The sequence below is a fragment of the Podarcis gaigeae genome, assembly GCF_964106915.1.
Source record: "Podarcis gaigeae genome assembly, chromosome: 11".
Taxonomy (NCBI): Eukaryota; Metazoa; Chordata; class Lepidosauria; order Squamata; family Lacertidae; genus Podarcis; species Podarcis gaigeae.
This window is the reverse complement of record NC_139687.1, coordinates 47990944-48014050: the sequence shown is the minus strand read 5'-3', so window position 1 is coordinate 48014050 and position 23107 is coordinate 47990944. Positions and strand designations below refer to the sequence as shown.

At 44.3% G+C, this 23107-nt stretch overlaps 1 protein-coding gene across 2 annotated transcripts in view; it reads left to right on the top strand.

Moving 5' to 3' along the window:
* SPEF2 (sperm flagellar 2) overlaps window positions 1-15781 on the top strand; it is an 86044-nt gene extending 70263 nt beyond the window's left edge. The window contains exons 33-38 of one of the 2 annotated variants that reach the window (XM_083702541.1): window positions 4056-4148; window positions 5380-5559; window positions 7042-7284; window positions 8456-8578; window positions 14659-14809; window positions 15540-15781. In XM_083702541.1, coding sequence (XP_083558667.1) covers window positions 4056-4148; window positions 5380-5559; window positions 7042-7284; window positions 8456-8578; window positions 14659-14760 — 741 coding nt within the window. In that variant the 3' untranslated portion in view covers window positions 14761-14809; window positions 15540-15781. The remainder of the gene's footprint in view (window positions 1-4055; window positions 4149-5379; window positions 5560-7041; window positions 7285-8455; window positions 8579-14658; window positions 14810-15539) is intronic. The other variant, XM_083702542.1, reaches the window with a different exon arrangement.
* The last annotated feature ends 7326 nt before the right edge of the window (window positions 15782-23107 follow it).

Genomic DNA, 23107 nt, shown 5'->3' with positions numbered 1-23107 from the left:
TGGGTCTGGAGGGACAGATGAGATGCTAAGTCCTGTCTCCCGCTCCCCCACCTTTCTGCACTCAGCTTCCTAGGTGCCAACCCTGGGCAGCTAATGGCTCATGCCTGTGTTTGCTGCTCTCTGCTGCCATTATTCAATGGCAGTACAAAGGCAACTTTTCACTAGAAGAAGGAAAAGCAAACCTCCATCATGTGGCAACACATTTCACCAGAAAAAGGAAAAGAAACAGTCGCCACTAGGGATGGAAAAACCACAAAGAGATGCTGCTCTCAATATTTCACCCACCTACGCAGAGTTGTGGTATTTTGCTCAGCAGCAAAGAGACTAAAAACATACCAACAGCTCCAGAGTCAACACAGGAAGCTAGGTAGAACATCCTTTGGTTCAGTATCTGGTATCAGTTCTCTGATCTTTGGGCTGGTAAATCTGAGCGAAACAAGAAAAATGTGTAAGTGATGTTGTTTTTGAGCAAAAATGTTTTTTTAAAATCTAAATCCACCCATAAAATTTGGTTACTTCCCAGTTGAAATCCCACAAAAGTCCATGAGGCTAAAATAATATGAACAGGGTTTTCTAGCTTACTGGGGCTGTGAATGGAGTTGTGGTGCTTCTGTTCCCAGATATTGACAAGAAAAAGAATGTTTTTATATACTGAAGATATATACTGAAGTTATATACTGGGTTTTGCCTCCCACGTTAAGTATAATCTATAGACTTGCAAAGAACCCTTCTGACATAAGTAGCTTTCAAGTCAACTGCTTTCGTTTTCACCATAGAACAGATTGATGCTGGAGACAAACTGTAGTCAGGTTTTCTTTTCAGAGACTTGAAAGTGTTATACCAAGCAGACGCATCTTTTCCTGTGGTGTAAACATTCATTTCTTGGGTCAGAGAAGTCTGAAACACTGCAAAACTTCTAAATGAACATGATACAGGAATGAGTGTGCACACACCATTCGCAAAAATGCCTCCATGATACCCCCTTCAGCTCCACTGCCGCAGCCAGTGACGAATCACAGTTTCTGGGCCTAGGACAAGCTTGTAACAGGGCCCCAAATCCCCACGTCTGCTTTGAAAAATAGGGTTGATTTGTACCCTTCAGCTTCTTTAGGTCCCTTTGATTAAGCCTATTGCCCAATGCATACCTGATTTGTGTTTATTGCCATAGTTGACCATATAGCATGTATGGACATAGCTTTTCCACAACTACTCTGTAGTCCAGGCAACACAAGGCAAAAGTTGGGTGTGAAGAGGACAGTGGAAGAAGAAACTACAGAATATGGGTATAGTTGAGAGGCATGTTGGGGTAATGCAGGGGGAGATGCTAAAGAAAAAGCTTTCTCCACTTAGAGGAAGGAAAGGGAATCTGAAGCACACATCCCAGATGTTGCTGGACTAGCACTCCCATCATCCCTGACTGCAGGCCATGTCGGCTGGGGCTGATGGGAGATGGATTCCAGCTGCTCTACACACTGTTCCTTGCCCTGGGATCTAGAGCTAGTCCTTCTATGTGCTCTGGAAACCAGATGCCTAGCTCATTTACTCACATAAGTTTTACAGGCTCCAGAACGCATCAACAGCATTGGCTTCCATTTCCATGGAGGTTTCAACATCCCTGATGAGTGATGGCTGCCCGCCCTTCCTGATGCCACATTTTGGTGGCCACAATCTGCACAGTATACGCATGGTGGAAGGAAAGCACTCTGGGACACAGTTCTTCAGTGAGCGTGTCACATAGAGCGCCATACCGCTCTCCTGCCTCTTGAACTGTGCATTGCAGGGCCAAGCTAGAAGAGAATGCAATTCACACAATTAGCAGTTGTGTGGAGGGCTTTTTGAAAGCAAATTGCAACAGCGGAAGCCCAGATCCAAGTTGGGACTTTGGTGTGGGGGGCAGGCAGGGCCCTAACCCTTCACCTCCTGTTGCAGTCTTGATCTGTATTGAACCTCCTATGCTTGCTACTTGCATTTAGGACTGAGCTATAATTCACTCCAGTGGGAACTTTCCCTCCAATCCTAATAGCAGGGCAAGAAGGGAGCGAGAGGGACCTTAATTGGGAACACAGCAAGGGATTACAGTTTCCCACTGTCCAACACAAGGATTCAGGATGATTTTTTAAAAGCCATTCATGCAACTGCAAATTGTGTGAATGGTGTCTTGTCAAAGTTTGTACCCCAGAGTTTCCTGTACAAGTGCTTTCTTTTGTGCTTTTCTCTCATACACCACCCCCCAATAACACCTGGTCTCTCCTTACTATGGTGTGAGCCCCTCCCTCCTGTTGCCAGTCAGCTAGTACAGTCAGCTCTTCTTGCCTCATGCCTAGGAAACGCCAACAAAACTAAGAAACTTGCAAGACATCATTGCAGTCATACATACATACATACATACATATGCACAACCACTACATTCTAAAACTTGTAGTTTGAGAGACAGCAAGAGCACATCGTGTACATGCTCCATTGGCTCACTGTTCAGAATGTTGCCTGTTCTGCTCTAACATTCTTCAGAACTGCACCAGCAATCATGACGAGATTTAGATGGCTGATAATATAGCGTGCCTAAACATTCTTCAATAACAGCTGCTAAGGCTTAGTTTTCCTCTTATGGTAACTGGCTTGCATCCTGGGTCAGGCATCCTCCCTAGGCCCCTGTGCAAGGAGGTCTGTCTGCAGATTACTGCTGGAGGAGTAGTAGATGAAGAAGTGGCCCCATTTCATCTAAAACCAGCCACTGCAACTTTCTTTTTATCCTCCTCAGCTGTTGATTTTTTTTCCTGATTTGCTTCTAGAACCAGAATGACTGACTCATATTTTGAAACACAAGAATGTTTCATTTAATGAGTCATTGAAGTCTTGCTGTTGCTGTATGTGACCTAGCATGGAAATCAATTTTTGCTGCCTTTTTAAGTACAGTTTTCCCCTCCCTGGAATATATCCTGCTGTTACATGTTGGTTTTGATAAATACCTGCACCAGAAAAGGAATGTGCATGTGTATTAACACACATATATACACACACACAGTTATAGATCTGTGCACACAAACATGTTAAAAAAATTAATCATAAAATCAATTATATATATCTGCACTCAAAGGATATATATCTATTCTAGAGTTGAACAGATGAGCCTTGAGAGAGATTGGCATGGTAGTCATTAGCAACAATGATTAAGTGACTGTGTGACCTTAGCAACAGCAGTGCCTCCATATCTGCCTAATAAGCCTTAATACTCAATAGCAGTTAAAAGCAAGCTATTGCCTTGAAACTCAGCCTGCAGATTTCCTGGAGGTATCTGGTTACTTTGGGAAACAGGATACTAGACTAAATGGGTCTTTGATTGGATCCTCCTGGGCTTTTATATTAAGTTCTTAAATTGTCCAAAGAGGGTCATGAATAATAACCGTTCTTTGGGTTGTATCCAAGTAAATCATTGCACGTGCAGAATGACATCTGTGAACGCAACAGAACTTCTCCTCCCTTTCCTCCTTTCATGCACCCTGGCAACACCCCCAGATAAGCCCCAGACCAAATTTGAGTGGCATATGGGGGGAAGAGAGGAAGGGGAAATTCTGTTGAAACTTGTAAAAGTTGTCCCATGTGCATGCAATGATTTGGTTGGATAGAACATTTTATGTCCAGGTGACCAGAATGGTGAGAAGTATAGAAATCAAGTCCTATGAGGAAAGATATTAAGATGGAATAAGGAATGGTAGTTGTATTTAAATATCTGAAGAGCTGCCGCATGGTAGACAAGACTTGTTCTTAGTTGCTCCAGAGAACATGACTGGAACCAGCAGGTTAGCAGAGAAGCAGATTTGGCTAAACGTTCAGCGAAACGTCATAATTGTAAGAGTTGTTCAGCAGTGGAACAGACTACCTTGGTATGTGGTGGTGGGTTATCCTTTGCTGGAGATATCTGAACAGAGGTTGAAAAGACCATTTCTCAGAGATGCTTATAGTTTTTGCCTTTTGCATTGTGGATCCTGCAGTAATCAAGCAGTTTGGGCTAGTTGACCTACACAATCCCTTTCAACTGTATGGTTCTGTCATTCCAGGTCGGTCTGTGGTTTAAAGGCAGTGAAGATTTACCCGTTCCAGAAAGCCCCACAGAACCTTTTCCATTTAACCGCCAGGAGCACCTTATAAAGGTAAGTGTAAAAAAGGCTGCAAGCCAAACTGAAGTTAAGCACAGTTAAGACCAGCCATTTCAATGTCTGGGAAATCTCAATTAAAAAAAAGCTCAACAATTTTGCCACCCCCCCCCCCAAAAAAAGCTGAACTTTGCCACCATCCAAGATCTCAGGCAGAAATGTCCTGGGTCTGTTATCTGGAGATACTATGAATTCAACCTGGGACGTTCTACATGTAAAATGAGTGCTCAATCACTGAACCATTTGCCTTCTCCATTCTGGTCAGGCGGTGGTATTTAACTTATATGTACACCTCTTGCCACCAAAATAATAATAATCTGTTCACTGTAAGAAGCACAATGAAGGTGGCCCTTTTTTTCTGCCGAGCTGTGAGATCCTTCATCAGGATTGGCTTCCTTAAGAGGAAAGAGAGCATTGCAAACTTACCTCTGGGAAAATATTTTTCTCTAAAAAATGACAGACTATGTTTCACATCTGTGAGGCTTAAATCTGTTTTTAATCAGCTTCTTATCTGAGGGTAATAGTTTGCACTGACTGGGATGCATATTGGGTTTTGATTCCAAGTTCTTTCCTGAATTGACAACCTACATGTCTGACACAAAAAGCCCTGGAGAGGATCAAAGGGCCTTCTATCCTATATTTTTACACTTTGTTTCTCAAAAAATAAAAAAGACTGCCCATTGGTTAGGAAGGGCCATAACTCAGTGGTAGAGCATATGTCTTGCAGTCAGAATGTGCGAGGTAAAACCCCTGCTGTCCCCTGCAGGATCTAGGAAAGCTGTCTGAGACCCCAGAGAGCTGGTGTCACTACAGTACAGACTTTGATCGAATAGTGATGTGGTTCCTTTGTTCTTTGTGTAATTGTATAACACAAAACTGACAGAACTAACACACAAGGTAGCCCAGCCATACAGGCAGAAAGCTAAGCCAGCCATATGGCCAGACATTTTAAGATTTGTTGCAGAATTTCCCCCCTTAGTTTTTTATACATTCCTGGTTGCAGTGGCAACCACATTGCCCCACCTGAATGGAAAGTGGACTTCAGTATGAAAACACCCAACGCAAAATTGCTGCAAGTCACTACATGCACATTACAACCACACGAAGTTTTCCCAGTGCAGAGATGTTCCTCATTGCTGAAAGACTTGCAAAGTGGTTCGGACATTGCATAGATTATTCTCATACAATATCCTCTACATCAATTAACTGAAGCATGTTTCTTTTACAGTTTTTCTTTTCTTTATTTGCTGATCCTGAAAAAGACCCTCCTCAGCTAAACTACACGGAGATGCTCCTTTATTTTGCATCCGATCCTGATTCTGTCGATGGTGTCTATCGGGCCCTAAGTGTTGCAACAGGGACACATATTCACAGGAAAAAGCAGGAACTCCCTCCTGTGCCCCAACGGGTAAATGTGCTGTTGATCTTGACAATAATTTAGCATTTGCTGGTGACAATTTAATTTCTTATTCCTTAAAGCTGGGCTGTTACATTGTTTTCATTTCAGTCTACATTGACTGCACCAAACTGAAATGAGAATGCTAATTCTGCAGATTTTTCACTTAATCACCCTTTCTGTTCTGTGTTGTTTCCAAACTTACACCTCAGTCTGGAGTTGCCATCTTCTGCTCACTCACTTTCTCTAGAGAATCAAGATGGTGTTATTGCTGATGCCATTGCATCCTGATGATTCCTGTGCAGTCCCTCCCATTCTCCACTTTTTAGAAAATTGAAATGCAGTTTGTTCAGTCAGCCTGTCCATTGTGGACTGGTAAAGTGCTGTGGAGGCTTTTCAGGGCCGTAAATGCCTTTAATTAAAATCTGCTTGCAAGCTCTGCCACTCTTTGGACTTTTCCTGCGGCATGTGGCAGTAGCATTGTTGTTCAGCCTGATATTTCTAATCAGATTAGTATAATAGAGTACATGCCTTTCTTCAGGAACCAGTGAGAATCTCAGTTCTGCAATGCAGGCTAAGCTTTTCTCAATAGACTTCCCAGCAAACTTACAAAACTACAGTTCTTAGGATCCTCACCAGTTAAACCATTTAAAAACTAGTATAGATTTCTAGTGATAGTGTCAGTCTTGAATGTCCTCCCTAAAGAAGTGAATTAGACCCTGGCATTACAAATTCACACTTGTCTGAATTTTGCAATGCAGCTCTACAAACACGCAATATTTATGAAAATGCATACCGTATTTTTTGCCCTATAGGATGCACGTTTTCTCCTCCAAAAATGAAGGGGAAATGTGTGTGCATCCTATGGGGCGAATGCAGGCTTTCGCTGAAGCCTGGAGAGCGAGAGGGGTCGGTGCGCACCGACCCCTCTTGCTCTCCAGGCTTCGCGCAGCTCTCCGCAAGCCGTGGGAGCCCGGCGCTGTGCTCCCACGGCTTGCGAAGAGTTGCCTGTTCTGGGGGCTGGGGTCAGGGGAAGCTCGGGCTTCCCTGCGCCTGGGGGGGAAATAATCTGTTTTCCCTTTATTCCCCCCCCCAAAAAAAAACTAGGTGCGCCTTATGGGATGGTTCGTCCTATAGGGCGAAAAATACAGTATATCAGGGGAAAATATGTATATTTCGTGAAAAAAATAATATGTTAGTGAAAAAGGCATGCAAAAATTTATTATATCAGGGGAAATTGCTCCCAAAATGTGCACATTAGCCAAAACTCCTTATAAAACCTTGTTAATAGGAGACATTTGCATAAAATTCTAATGAATTTTTATGAAGGCTATCACAAATTGTAGCAGAAGGTGGCAAACTGAATTTAAGATTAGAAAAATGAGAAACAGAGAGAACTGAAATTGACAGTTCCTTCCTCCCTTAGTGGCCACCAAGCTTAATCATCTGATCATTAGCAAAGCTATTCCAATCTGTCACACTTTCCGTCCCCAGTATGTTCCTTCTTCTGAGCAGCTGATAACAAGTGACGGACAGGATGAGCAGGAAGAGGAGGAGGCTGCTGAGGAAGGTGAAGAGGAAGAAGAAGAGAAGGAAAAAGAAGACGGAGCTGAGTCTTTCACCAATGAAGGAAACATTTCTCTGGATACACTACTCAAAGTGTTTCAGCATGAAACAAACAAAGCTGCCGACAACCACAGATTTAGTGGTTATATGAAGCCAGAGGATACTTATGAGGTTGGTTAACTAGCGAAAGGGTCCATTGCTTGTTTAATTAATCTAGTGTCCTACTCTCATCCAGAAGCTCGTTGCAGTTACCGTGACACTTATTACAGTTTTAAAGATTAAGCAGGATTGCTTAACTTTCATCAACCAATAGCAGCCCAGTCAGAACGGCCTTCTGCTGCTTCTGAAACATGACCAGACTAGGGCTCTCTTGGGACCTCCAGAGATGGGGAGATCCATAAATATAGGAAACTACACAATCCAGTGTGTGTGTGTGTGTGTGTGTGTGTGTGTGTGTGTGTGTGCCATGTAAGATTACACAGAGTTCTAAGTATCAGGTTGTCAAACGCTCACCACGGACAGCCAGCTGGAAGCCCCTCAGGCTGATTTTGTGAGGAAGGGCAAGGTGTTAAATACATAGACTTTAGTCTACCAATTTTAACCAAATTTAATCAAGATGTAGTAAGAGAGTTTCCTCACATTTTTTACTTTTAAGGAAAATAGCACAGTTCAATGTGCCCTGAAAAAAGTTGTCTCTCTCCACGGATGTCTCATGCAATGGCCTTTGATCTGAGTGTACAGTATAGCAGCTAGCATTGTGAGACTAGAAGTTACCAGTTCCCTGAACTTGAGCACAGGCAAGCCACAGCCTCAGACTCCTACCTGCAGCATGGGGATAATGCTATGGACCTAACAGACCTATTGTAAAGAGCACTGGGATAATGCTTGTGAAGCAGTTACCATCCTTATGACCATCCTCATGGCCAAGTGTTAGACATTTGAAGCACTCTCTATAGTTGCTAAATATTTCATGGAGCCTGACTGCCCAACTGTTGCATAGCAAAATAGAGTCACAGCCCCCCAGGCCACTGTCAGTAGAACAGAGCAGTCCCTGTGGCCATAAAGGATGTCCATCTCTGCCTTGCAGAAATGGTTTGCCCAGCATCACAGTGACTTCCTAGGAGGGAGGGTAGCTTGCCATCACAGCCAATCTGGTGGTCCTATCAGTGTGCCCAATCTTCCCATTGCCTTGTTCTTCCCCTTGCTGGTAATCTGCAGCAATGCTGCTGCCAGGAAGCCAGTGTTGAGGCTCTGTCCCACTAGGTGAGCTGATTCTGATTGTTGCTTTCCAAATGGCTACACATTCCTAATACAGTAAGCCGTTTATTATGTTCCCTTGAAGCATTTCATTAAGGTATACCGGGATCTTGGCTCCGAAGATCTGACGCCCATCCCAGTGGCGCTTCTTTTGCAGCACCCCTTCATTCAAGACTTGATTAACAGCTACCAGCAGTACAAGCTTCACGTAAGTATCTATTTCCCTGTAAGTACACGGGGATCCGGAATGTCTTGTCGTTTTTGCATTCAGGAAATACAAAGTGCTGTGAAGTGAAAACAGACCTCTTCATTTACAGAGTCTCTATATACAATTGTAACAACCGTTTTGCTTGGAACAGGGAAGAGAGGGCATTTACTGGGGCTATGCTGAATGTTCTGCAACAGGCAACTCAAAATTGGCACATGGTTTGGTGGCCCACTTGTTCCCTTGGTTGTTGTTTCTCAGTGCCATTGGCCGTCCTCCGCTTCCTCATTTGCCCTCGCTGACCTTCTGTGTAGCTGACGGTCGTAATCAGCACTTGTACCATTCTTGATACCATCTTATCAGATAATAGCGTTGTGCCATCATTGACAACATTCATATGAGTTATCGCTGCTCAGTTAAATTAAATGGCAACGAGGGCAAATGTGGCATTTAAAAACCACAAATATTTTTGCAGAGGGTGTCCAGAATTTCCCAAAACAGGAGAAAAGGTCTCGGTCAGGGAGGGGGAGGTCAGAATATACTCATTTGGATGTATACTTGATGGTCATTGGATGTATTCTGGAAACACACATACAAAGAAGCATGTCCTTTTCCCACACACTTTCTCATCAAAGATGGAGGTGCATATTCACCCACTGGGCATTCATCTCTACTTTCATGAGGACTGGAGATCAATATATGTATCTCCCTCCCCCATATTATAAAATTTCATCCCTTGCTGCTTCTAGAAAATATTTAAAATAACCTTGAAGAGAACAGCTGCTAGGGAACCCTACATCATCTCCAAATTTTGCATGCATGATATATGGAACAGGAAGCTATGAATCAACCTCCACCTTCCTCACTCTGTATCTCCTTATACTTACTGCTGATAAATGGTGTCAATCTAACAAGTTATTTATATTATTTTGGTGTCCTTGAGCTTGGGAGGGATCAAGGGTTTTCTTTAGGTTGGGGAAGCCCACTATGACAAAGTGTTGAAAACACCTCATCCTAGATAGCCCCAAAGCCTGCAACTAGTCCTGCATGCTGGCAGTCAGGTTCAAGGGTGAATGTCTTTACATCAGGTTCCAAGGTGACAGGGATTCTGCACCCACCTCTCCCAAGACTCATCGAATAAACAGCAAAAACAAAACAAAACAGGTTTCTTTTCAAGAAGAATAAAACTGCACAAAAACAAACCCCATAGAGCTGTGTTATTCTGAGATCACTTGTGAGATAAAAGGAGCAGAAGCTAACGGGTGTGGTTTATAAAGCGGCATCTCCACTTCTGAAGCTGATAGGGAACCAGAGGATAAAGCAGCGACATGTTGCTGAGTAATGGCACACGTTGCTCCTTTGTGGATGAAGTGCTTGCTTCTAAGCAAGACTTCGCAGCTTGTGACCCAGCCTAGAAGCGATGTAGTTGTGGCCTTGCTGGCTGGCCTGGGGCTTGGCAGATCCCAGGCTTTTGAAGTCCCAGGCAGCCACCACAACTATTTATTACCCCATATTGAATATTGCTATCTATGTGCATGGCACTTTGCAGAGGGCAAGCATGACTTGCTTCCGCCCCAAGGGGCTTATCGTCCAAGGTAGATGCAGGGAAACAGCAGAGGAAGGTGGGAAATGGAGTCTTAGGTGGGCAGAGGAAGAGCAGGGGCAGAGGAAGGGGGTGGTGGGGGTGGGCTGCCCCGGGTGTCATCACTGAGAGGGGTGACATTCAGCACGCTGCCCGCCCATGACTCCCAAGACTACCCTGAGCCATCGGGGAAGGGGCGGAGCTGCGCCGCATTGCCGGCGGCCTTCCTCCCTTCCCCCTTTTTTTGACAGCTCGGGGAAGGCTTGGGAGCTGCGGGCAGGCAGCGAGCCATTGCCACCTGCTCCCGGGCTGTTTCCTGGGGTGGGGTCCTCTCCCGAGCTGTCGAAGAGGGAAGGGAGAAAGGCCGCCGGCAAGGTGGCACAGCTCCCTCCCTCCCCACCCAGGAAGCAGTCCGCCATGGGCACCTCACTCCACCCCCCATGGGCAGCTCGCTCTGCCCCCATAGGCAGCGCACCCCTGGAATGCTCGCCTGGCCCCCGTGGCCCTGCCCCTGGGTGCACAGCATCCCGGAGAAGCTAGCACCGACTCTGAGCAAAAGTAAACTAGGAGGTGCATCAAGCCCCATGTTGGGCTACTTTTTGCCTTGGTGGGTCACAGTCTGTGCAGGCTTTTAAGTATAGAGACAAAGGATTCTAAACTAGTTAACCATGCAGTTTATAATTATTAGTGGTAGTAATGCTGGTGGTGGTGATGATTTTTTTGTATCCCACCCATCTGAGTGGGTTAACCCAGCCACTCTGGGCAGCTTCCAACAGAATATACAATATACAAATATTGTATATAATTTTCCTGTACATCCAAATTCTTAGATTGTCCATATTACACAATTGCTTCATTGGATACAACTCGTTCTTTTTATCGTATGTCATTATTGCACTCCAGATGCAATTCAAGACAGCTGGTCACTTGTAGTTCAACCTTTAATTCTTTTTTCTCTCTCCATTGCTTTGGTCAGTACAACAGACCTTCCTTGTTATATATCTGTGTTCCAGATCATTTTGCAATAATGGCCCAAACCTCTTTGGTTTCTGAGGAATCAAGTGTATCCTGTATAGTACAGGCAAATAATTGTATTTAAGCAAGTTTAATTGTTTGAGATTTCACAGCAGGGCAAGTCTGATTTTTCACTAATGTGCCTATTTATTGGGGTTTGGAAGATAAGCTAATGAAATGTTGATTGTATGTATCTGTCTCTTCTAGCATCCTTGAACTGATAATGATTTACAGCCCTCCATTGGCTAACATTTTCCTTTTATGTTATTAGTACCATTTGCTTCATTTACTAGTAACTACAGTGCTATGAATGCAGAGGTTTTGCATGGGATCTAAGCAGCATGAAACGCTTCTATAGCTGGAGTGCGGCATTTCTGCTGCAATCACTGGGTATATCTATGGGCTCATCCAGACTTGCCCTTGCCCCTCTACTTTACCCCTGGGAAACCCCATCTTTACTGCAGAACCAGAGCAAACATCAATTGGGATTTCTCCGGATTGACACCTGAGACAATTTATTGCCTAAAGAGTGGGTATTCCCAAGGAAAGCAGTGGAACAAGTTCAAAACCCCTCAGAATCTTGCCTAGAAAGTGTAAAACAAATGGAAAACCACTTGGACTCATACTTTCTAGGCATGGGACAAGTGGAAGTGTGGGTGAACCCTATATAACAACAACAACAACAATATCAATAATAATAATAATAATAATAATAACCCTTCCATCTGGATGGGTTGCCCCAGCCACTTTGGGTGGCTCCCAACAGAATATTAAAAACACAATAAAACATCACACATTAAAGAAAAACACCCGATACAGGGCTCCCTTCAGATGCCTTCTAAAAGTCAGGTAGTTGTTTACCTCTTTGACATATGATGGGAGGACATTCCACAGTGTGGGTACCACTACTGAGAAGACCCCCTGCCTGGTTCACTGTAAACTTCACTTCTCTTTCTGTTTCTCCAACACTCTCTCCCCCCCCCCCCATTTTTTAAAAATGGAAATGCCCCCTGGTACAACCCACTTCTAAATCAAGTCACAACCCACAAGTATAAGCAAAATAGGGTTGCATCCAAATTTGGTCCTACTCAGAGTAGATCTGTTGAAATTAAGGAACTTAAACTAGTTGTGGACATTAATTTGAATGGATCCACTCTGAGCAGGACTAACTTTGAATACAATAGATAGTTCTATTTCAGCCCTTGGCTAATGGCATCACTCTTCTTTTAATGATATTGCTTTCATCTTGATACGGAGATACAACTCAGGGAAGCGTGTCCTCCTACTGCTGAACATTGAGGCACTCCTGATAAGCCCTCCAAGATCCCCAGGGTTCCCTGGAGCTGAGTGGGGAGAAACAACAGATCTCGTGGAAATTTCTTAATCCCTTCCTTCTGGGAGCTGTGAATCACTCTGAAGGTTGTTGCAATTCCTCATTCTTAAGGGGCAGTTCCTTGAAGTGGCATTTTTCTTTGAAATCAATTCCTCTCAGTTCTGAGTCACAACCTTTAGAGAGAGAGAGAGAGAGAGAGAGAGAGAGAGAGAGAGAGAGAGAGAGAATTCACTGTTCTGTTCTTTCTGTGTGTCAGAAGTAGAATTTCTTGTGCAGGTACTGATTAATAGATACTGGTGTGCAAAATCACCTGGACGATAAGCTTGCCCGGGGCACACATCTGATGAAGGGTTAGTAAGAAATCAGTTGTACTCTTTTGTATCATTTCTAGCAAATTTCTGTGGTGCTGCATGACAAACACACGCACACAGTTCACATGCCCAGTTCTTTCTGTTCCACTTACTCAGTGTACAATAGACTCTGGAGCTTTCGATTTGTCACCCAGATGCATCCACACCCCTCTTCCTCTGCTCTTTTCCTTTGCTCTTGCATCCACAAAGCCATCCTCTCTTTTCAGGGCTTGCCCAACACATTTTGCTCCCTGAGATAAAGCAGCAAATGGTTCTTCCCCCTTGCCAGCAACTCAAGGTGCATAGTACTAGGGACAGATGGGCAGTCTCCAGTTTATACCTAGACCTTGCCTTTGGTGTGCCCCCTCCAACGAGTTATGGAGAACGGCAACATGTGAACGGCCCTTTTCAGTGGTGGCTCCTCCATTGTGGGATCCTCTCCCTAGAAAAGTATTCCTGGCACCATCATTATCAACTTCCAGGCACCAGGCTGAGACGTTCCTGTTTACCCAGGACATTCCCCCCCCCCTCCACTTTACTGGGATCATATTCTATTATGACCCTGCCTGTTTGGTGTTCATCATTCAGGGTAGGGTAGCATTTATCCTTGTTTATAATATTGTGGGATGAGCACTTACAGTCAGTAATGTTGTTTTATGCCTTTGGGTGTTTGTTTTCCATTCTTGTGGGTGTATGCTTTTCTTTTCTTCTTACAATTGTAAGTTGCTTCAAGACTTTTCTTTAATTTTGCACATAGTTTAGAAAACAAAACACAATAGGGAGAACTATTGAATCACATATTGATGGATAGTAGATATAAAAAATATAAGTGACTAGTATATCTTATACTTCACATGAGCTAAAAAGAAGGGGAAAGGTGGGGTGTGCATCAATATAACTCTGCAAAAATCATATCATTTTTACATATTCCATATATCTGCCTAGGCTGCTGTCAAGGAGTGTGGCAGCCATGCCCTATTCATAACTTCAAAAATATCTTGCCAAACTGCCCAAAAGGCTTCTGGCTTATTCCTACCAGACAAGTCTTACATGCCATGTAAGCATTTCCTGTATAGCTATATTCTTGATGTTAGTCCACCCTTTCCCAGTGTTGGTTCTTCCACTTCTGAACCATGGTAGTTCATTCCAAAGGCACTAATAAAAATAATAATAGTGGCTTCAGTTTTATTTCCTCATTTCTGCTGTCAAACATTGATAATAGCGTCAGCTGGAGTGTAGGTTGAACAGATTCTCTAAGACTATTCCTTTAGATTTTTTTGTAGTAAGATAATAATAATAATAAATAAATAAATAATAATAATACCCAGGCAGAGGCAGTGCTGTAGCCCTCTTAGAGCAGTCGTTCCCCTTTCCGTTCCCAAGATCTAAGCCTACATCCCTTCCCTCCCCATTCCATGAACATGGCTCCTGACACACAAGCCAGCCTGCTGCATCCTTTGCCTCTTCCTACTCAGCCTCCCCCTTGAATTTTCAAACCCACACCAACCTTTTTGGCAGGCCAGGCCTCCCAGCGCCCAGCAATGGAGCTTGACCTCGTGCTCCAGGCCAGGTTACTTCTCCACTTTCCATCCCGCCGCCTTTGTGGCCACCCCCTTCTGTGATTCATGTGCATTGTTATTTTATTGGCCTGTGCAATTCTCCACTGGAGCCCACCCTGTGCTCATCACGTGAGCCTTCGGTTCTGCACCCAGAGAAAGTGGTTGGATCCAGCAACTACCACCCCCAGGAGGAGTTTTGGTTGGTTGTTTTTTTCCCTTTTGTTTACCTGTTTGTTTTTTTACAGACAATTTACGGGCCAACTGGAATGCCCACATGGCCCAAGTTCAATCTGGCAAAGTGGAGCAGATGGAGCACACTGATGGCTGTGCTCAAAGGGGGCAAATAATAGGATTTACCCTCACAAGTAACAACTTCTAAAATATGAACTAACAAAGGTAGAGTTATTGGCTGGTTGTTGCACACGACAGCCTGTTTCTGTTTTGTTTTGTTTTGTTTTGACATCGTGAACGTACAAAATTGTGACATCGTGAAATTAATATTATTGGTGGAGGAAATGCACGTTGGTTTGGAATTCAGGTAATATAGAACCTAGATAAAATAGAATCTTATAACTCTGATTCATAACTACTTTTCTAGTTGTAAGCCTTTACATTGTATTTGGAGTAAGGTGATTTGTGTCCTTGGAGTACTACGGTATGTGTGTATAATTCTGTACCAATAACCATTCTGTATTACCCAAATCATTTTTGGTAATAGAGAATGTTGATAACTTGTGATTTTGTAAAAGGGGGTGCAGCCATGTTACTTTAATAAATTATATGTTGCTAGCATTATTTGAAAAGTTTTCAAATACCTCTTAGGTGTATTCCAGTGATCCTTACTCCAATGCTAAGTTTCCTACCATAGAGGAAACTTTTTTGCTAGTTTTCCATTAGTTAAGTATTAGACTGAGTGTTACGTATTAGTTAAGTATTAGTCTGTGTGTTAAGTATTAGTTAAGTATTAGCCTGAGTGTTAAGTATTAGTTAAGTATTATCTATTCTTTATGTAGATCAACATGTCTATTTTTGATTGCTGAATAAGAGGACCTACTTCAGTAACCTTCAGCAGTCAGCTGGCTGTATAGCGACTTCCTTCTAACTTATTCTTTTCTTATTCCTGTAGGATTTTAAATTGATGCTGCAGACAGCGGACCAAGCACATCCAAGTGATGGAGATACCGCTGTCATCCCAAGTTAAAATATTATGGGGTGGGGAGGCTCTCTAATACAACAAAAGCATTTCCAAATGCTTTCCTGAATTTTGGGGGTTGATCCTTGCTCTGTTGTGGAACTCTTTACTTCAATTAGCATAGTAATGTTTTGTATTCACTCTATTTTAAATAAAAGTCTATTTCAGCAATACAATGCTAATGTGATCTTAAATGCTCGGGGCCAGAGCCATTTCACATGTTATACAATGATAAAAAACCCAGGTGAGCCCGGCTTTGTCAGGATATAAATAAAAAAAATTATTATTATTATTATTGGTGGGGAACTGCAAGGAAGCCTGGCTTCCTAATGAGTCATTAGTATTCATAAGAGTAATAGTTACTGATTTATATACCACTGGGTTGCTTGCCATTAAAAGCGTAAGAACAATTTTAAATATATAGCCACCCAATGAAACCATTTCATCAAAACGTTAAAATAAACATTCACATTTATCAAAAAGTACAATAAACATGCCAGCTAAAACAGTATAACATTTAAAACAGTTGCCCAAAAAAGCAATTAAAACAGGAGGCTCAAGCCCAGAGATCAAGGGAATGCTTGTGTGCCAATACCAATGGGGTAGCGTTTCACAACACCGATGCCACTAGTGAAAAAGCCCACCTCTGTCCTACCAGTTGGCATCTGTCTGTCTCAGGAGATAATGGAGGAGGGTGCCTTTGTAGGTGAGGTCAAGCTGTTGGACAGTTACAGCACCAGTTCTGGTTGTAGAGTGCAGGAGAGACATGATTTGTTCGAGCTGGGGCAGATGAAGGCATCCAGTTGTGTTGCTGCAGATGCGCCATGGCATTTCTTCTCTCTGCGGTCCTCCCAGCAGTCATTCCTCCTCTGGTCATTGCTATAGACGCACAACCTGACTTATTTTCTTACTGTGATCATCTGCAAGGGATTCCCAGACGGCGGGGTTAATGTTGCCAGTCCACATGCCATGTTTGCAAACATCTTTGTAACACAGAGTTGGTCCGCCAGCAGGCCTGGTGCCTGAAGCCGTGTCTTTCTGCTACAGTCAAAATGAAGAAGGGGGGGGGAGGTATTCACTTAGGACCACCCAGTATTCTAAAATTAGTTTTTATCCAAGAGGTGGCAGAAAAAGCACAAAAGTGGTTTCTCGGAGTTGGGCCCCACTTGTGGAGAGTGGAAGGGTGAAACCAAACTGCTTGCACTGGTTGTTGGGTCAGCCACACTTTGCACATAACGGATGGATATTAAAACTCACATCATCCACGTCTGTGTTCTGTGTTTTTGAGCCCAGCTTGTCCCCTGAGCCCAGCTTTCCTCCATCTTCAGTGCTTAAATGAGAAAAGTATCTGTTTTTGCAATGATTTGGTAATCGTCTTGCTGATTTGGCCCTGCCCTGTGATTCTCTTTTTGTTTCAAAGGTGAAGATCAAATTCAGAAGGTTATATTTATCCTCATGGGTTTTTTTTAAAATTCAATTTTCTTTGTATGTCCAACAGCTTTTTATTTTACTGTGGGTACTTATGGGAGAACTCTCACCCGAGCTCAGATCGGATTGGTTCAGACTAAATGAATCCATTCAGTGTCCATTCAGATGATAGATGGACACTACTGGATTTCGCCCCATGGTTTGTCATTTATGGCTTTAAATTGGGGCAGAAACCACATTGTTCTCCATTCTGCTTCATTCAGCTGTACCCCTAAGCCAAGACTCCCAGACCATCTTCAGAACTTCACCACATTTGCTTTAAACCATCAAATTAGAAATGCTGGAAGTGACACCTCTCATTGCCTTCAAATTGTGCAGTTTCTCAAAAAAAAAAAAAGTAAGTTATTGCGCTCACATCCTCCTTATGGGCTTCCTGTGGGCTTCTGGTTGAACACTGTGAAACCCAAATCCTGAACTAGAAAGGCCATTGATCCAGAAGGCTCCTGTTCAAATGTGACCCCAATTTCCTCAAGAGGACCACAGCAAAAAACCTGGCCTGGGCTCCCTCATTTTTCCTTCCACACACACTTCCAGAACTAGAAGACCTGGTGTTTTATTAAATTTTGCTCTAATTCAGGTTTGCACCAGAACTTCAATCTTCTTTTAAATGCTACTAGATTCCTTGCTCTAGCTTGAAAGCGGGACAGGTACAGACTGGCCTACTTTGATCTAAGGATGTAACAATTCTCAGCCATAAGATGACCTACGGTAATTCAGATCTGAAATGGTAGATAAATGTTGTCCTCATTCTGAATGTGGCTGTGATGTGGCAGTTCATAGCCATACAATGACCTAATTTACATCAGATATAACTAGAAATTGTTGTCCTCTGACTCTGGCTGTGCATGAAACAAGTTTCCTGCTCTCCCCGCTTCCTTGCTTTCTTCTGCCATCACCAGTCCTCTCACTTTTAACACTGGCAATAATCAATTTTTATAAAGCAATGTATAGTTTTTATTTTATTTTAAATTATATTTATATCCTGTAATTCCTCCCAGGAGCTCAAGTTGCTGTACAGTGGTACCTTGGGTTACAGATGCTTCAGGTTACATTCGCTTCAGGCTAACCCAGAAATAGTACCTCGGGTTAAGAACTTTGCTTCAGGATGAGAACAGAAATCGTGCTCCAGCGGCGAGGCGGCAGCGGGAGGCCCCATTACCTAAAGTGGTACCTCAGGTTAAGAACAATTTCAGGTTAAGAATGGACCTCCAGAATGAATTAAGTTCTTAACCCGAGGTACCACTGTATATGGTCCGCCCCCCCCCACACACACATTTTATCCTCACAACAACCCTGTGATCTTCCTGGTTCTGGTCCTGACACTCTACTAGGGATGGGTGAATTTCGATTTCTCTCTGTTTCTCATTTCCCCCCATCTTAAATTCACGTAGAGGAACCTTTCTGACATGATGGGCCAGATCTTTATCACACACCCATGCCAACTTGGACAGGTTTGTGGGACATCCACCTGTCAACCACCTGGCATCATACTGACATCAGGTGACCAAAAGCTGGGTGTTCCCAGCCACCTGTCAAAGTTGACCAGCAGGGGTCGGGCAAAGGGTCTTCAGACCAATGCAGCCACCAGGATTGCACTCTCAGCTGACCAAGTAGAAGGCCCAATCCTACTAGCAGCAGAGGTCGGCCTCACCAGCGCATTCTGAAGCAGACTCCTGCAGCCAGCTGGACTGAGCTCTACCCTTGATGTCACTCTCAGGAGCTGGAGTCATGTGCAGGGTCAGCAATAAAACAATAAAGCACCCGATGTCAATGAAGTCAACTCTTTATTCAAAGAAACAAAGCAAATCACAGCAACTCTTAGGTCTGGCTCCAATGACGCAAGGCTGAAGGTCTCCACCTTCCCATTGCTGTCTAAAGCTCCTTCCCAGTTCCTTCCCCAGCAGCCTAAGGCTCCATCACCTTGTCTCTCTTTGCTCCACATTCTTCCTTTCTCTGCATGCTCTGGAAGACGATGGGGGAGAGGAGCTGGTCGCAGCAGGAGGGGGAGAAGCTGCCTTTCCTTGACTATGCAGCCCTCCTTTCCTGCCTGCTAAACTTGATGGCCGGTTTATAGGCCAGAAGCGCACCTTGTATATACTTCTGATTCCACTGAATAATCTTCCCCTGCAATGGTGTGTCTGGCATCATCACTGTATAGCTTATGCTCTGTGCTGAAGTTGCACACAACAGGTCTTTGACACCTGAGATTCATCTCTTTCAGGGCCCACCCTAATCTGATAGCGAATTGTTTTAATTGATTTTAATATTGAATTTTAGTATTGTCGTAACACGCCCTGGGACCTTATGACAAAGAGCAGGTAAGAAATCCAACTGATGAATAATAAAACAAAAAACAATGATATATGCTATTTTCCCATTGAAAAGTGCCTTCCCGCCGTGGATTTTACCTGTGTATCTTTTCCCCAGGAGGAATGACATGCAGTTGGGAAATGCCGCAAGCAGAAAGTCCCTCTTCCTGTCTTCCACAGTGACTTCATTGTTGTTGTTTGGGGGGTGGCAGGTTAAATCTAAAAAAGAGAATCAGAAAACTACATGGAGCATAGTGTAGCTTTGTAGCACTGTCCTCAGATAAGTGAATCAAAGTTTTGAAAAAGTTTCATTCTCAAACTTCAGGACATCTGAAACAAAGTACAGCTTGTTTTTCTCTATCACCCATAACATCTATCTAATTTTAATCTCTGCCAGCCCAGCTTTAAGACTGCTTATAGGTGTGTGTGTGTGTGTGTGTGTGTGTGTGTGTGTGTGTGTGTGTCTTTCTGTGTGCGAGTGCACGCACAGAATGTGACACACTTCTCTGTGGTTGATACTTTTGTTTGCAATTGCCTTACCAAAAGAACCACTGGCGCTTATTAGCAACATTATACAGACAAGTGCAGGGTAAAAGCGAGTGACTGTGGCTTATATGTTTCTCATGTAGAGCAGAATTCGTTCCTCAGCGTGCATTTCATCGGCTAAGGGGGCAGGGAGGCAGAGAGCACCAGTTTTCTTAGAGGCATTTCAGGTAACTAGGAGTCTTCAGAATTGTTTTAAGTCAATGTGCAGAAGTCAGCACACCTCACCTCACCAGCTATGTTCATTTCTTCTCCCTGCCCATTGTTTCTCTCTATTTTCATCCACCATCACCCTAAGACTCCTCCCCCAACTCCCCTCCCCCATGTCTTCAGGATCTCTCCTTTCCTATCTCACTCTTCAGCTTTCTACCCAGTCTATGGGCTTTGCTTTCATATTTCGCTTTTGCATGTGAATAAATCATCGGGACGCGGGTGGCACTGTGGGTTAAACCACAGAGCCTAGGGCTTGCTGATCAGAAGGTCGGCAGTTCGAATCCCCGCAATGGGGTGAGTTCCCGTTGCTCGGTCCCAGCTCCTGCCAACCTAGCAGTTCGAAAGCACATCCAAGTGCAAGTAGATAAATAGGTACCACTCCGGCGGGAAGGTAAACAGCGTTTCCCTGCGCTGCTCTGGTTCGCCAGAAGCGGCTTAGTCATGCTGGCCACATGACCCGGAAGCTGTATGCCGGCTTTCTTGGCCAATAAAGCGAGATGAGCGCCACAATCCCAGAGTCGGTCACGACTGGACCTAATGGCCAGGGGTCTCTTTACCTTTAAATCATCAGGAAAGATGAAGAGGGTGGTGTGTGTGTGTGTGTGTGCGCGCGCGCGCATGTGTATTGCTCGATATACCACATCACTCTGCGACATTATTAAGCATGTGGGGTAATTTCAGCAGAACTGCATGCAAGAGACAAAAGTGCCATGTTAAGGCAGTTATCCTTAGCAAGAGGTATCCTCTGCCAGTTTTAAATCACAGATCCAGACATGTTTGCATCAAAGACAAAGGCAACAAGCTTCTACCATATTGGTTTCCCTATGCTTGGAAAACCCCTTCCCTGGGCACCAGTATTAACTGCAAAACAGGAAGAAATGTCTGTGAAGTGATGCCCATCTAGAATTATTTCAATACTGAGAGCACCATACATTTTTTTGGGGGGGGGACTGACAGCAGCTAACCCCAAACCCACCAATTCTTGACGCAGTAAATGGAAAACCAAAACTACCTAATAGGAGCTGACATAGGAGATGCTTCCACGTACGAGAATTTCCTTGGGAAAGTCCTCTGTCTCTGCGGTGGCACCCAGACTCCTTATACTCATAGTGTTTTGGTTCCTTTCTCATCTTTAGGCTGCTTGTTCTCTCCTTTTTGGGAGTCAGCGATTCACTTTATAGTTTACATGTGATTAAGTGGCCACACTTCTCTTGAACTGCAGCACTTCAAGTTAATGCACAGGTGGAAAGTTGTATCTTTGAACACTCGTCTGCAGCAGAAAGTGGTGGTAGGAAAGCTTTCCCTGGACAAAAAAAAAAAAAATCCCATTCCTCCCCCCAAACTTGATGACAGCTTTCTATAGCTTTTATAGCTTTCTATGTGTGGTGTGAGGGACACGGGTGGCTCTGTGGATTAAACCACAGAGCCTAGGGCTTGCTGATCAGAAGGTCAGCAGTTTGAATCCCCGCGACGGGGTGAGCTCCCGTTGCTCAGTCCCTGCTCCTGCCAACCTAGCAGTTTGAAAGCACGTCAAAGTGCAAGTAGATAAATAGGTACCGCTCCAGCGTGAAGGTAAAAGGCGTTTCCATGCGCTGCTCTGGTTCACCAGAAGGGGCTTAGTCATGCTGGCCACATGACCCGGAAACTGGCTCTCTTGGCCAATAGAGTGAGATGAGCGCCTCAACCCCAGAGTCAGCCTCAACTGGACCTAATGATCAGGGGTCCCTTTACCCTTTACCTTTATGTGTGATGTATCAGTTAGAGTTTCACACCAGGACCTGGAAAACCAGAGTTCAAATCCCCACCCCTCAGCCATGAAGCTCACTGGGCACCCTTGGGTTGGTTACTGGCCACTATAGACTGTTTTGGAAATTTGCTTGTTCACTTTGCATTTGGATATCTCATAATTTTTGCACAGTGGTTCCTGAGATCGAAGGATGGCTTTTTGTCTATATTTGGATACAATTCAATGCCATTTTGAATCAAAATGGTGGACAGAACCTTTCAAAACTGCATTGATTGTAAACACTGCACTGAGGTTTTAGTTTTCCGGTGTCTGTGTCTGCACAGATGCAATTCCCAGCGTCTGTGCATGTGTAAACACAATTTCCGGCGTCTGCACATGCGCAGACACAATTTCCAGCACCACAGAAGTGAGTCCCTGCACCGCACTGCACTGGTTTAGCGCACTGTGTGGTGGCTCAGTTTGGAGGCAGCTCATGGGCCAGTTAAATGACTCCCATGGGCTGCTTGTGGCCCATGGGCCTTAGGTTGCTGACCCCTGGTTTATTGTATAGTTTGCATTCTGTTCTTAAGGGGCCGTCTCCAGAAAGTGGTGTTGGGCGGTGAGTGTTTGGATCCCTGGGCTCTCACTTGTGGGTGCCTCAGCGTTCTGTCCTCTCTCCCATGCTTTTTAATATCTATATGAAGCCGCTGGGAGAGATCATCAGGGGGTTTGGACTGGGTGTTCATCAGTATGCAGATGATGTCCAGCTCTACCTCTCTTTTAAATCAGAACCAGTGAAGACGGTGAAGGTCCTGTGTGAGTGCCTGGAGGCGGTTGGAGGATGGATGGCTGCTAACAGTTTGAGGTTAAATCTTGACAAGACAGAAGTACTGTTTTGGGGGGACAGGGGGCGGGCGGGTGTGGAGGACTTCCTGGTCCTGAATGGGGTAACTCTGCCCCTGAAGTACCAGGTGTGCAGCCTGGGAGTCATTTTGGACTCACAGCTGTCCATGGAGGCACAGGCTAATTCTGTGTCCAGGGCAGCTGTCTACCAGCTCCACCTGGTACGCAGGCTGAGACCCTACCTGCCCGCGGACTGTCTTGCCCGAGTGGTGCATGCTCTAGTTATCTCCCGCTTGGACTACTGCAATGCACTCTATGTGGGGCTACCATTGAAGGTGACTCGGAAACTGCAATTAATCCAGAATGCGGCAGCTAGACTG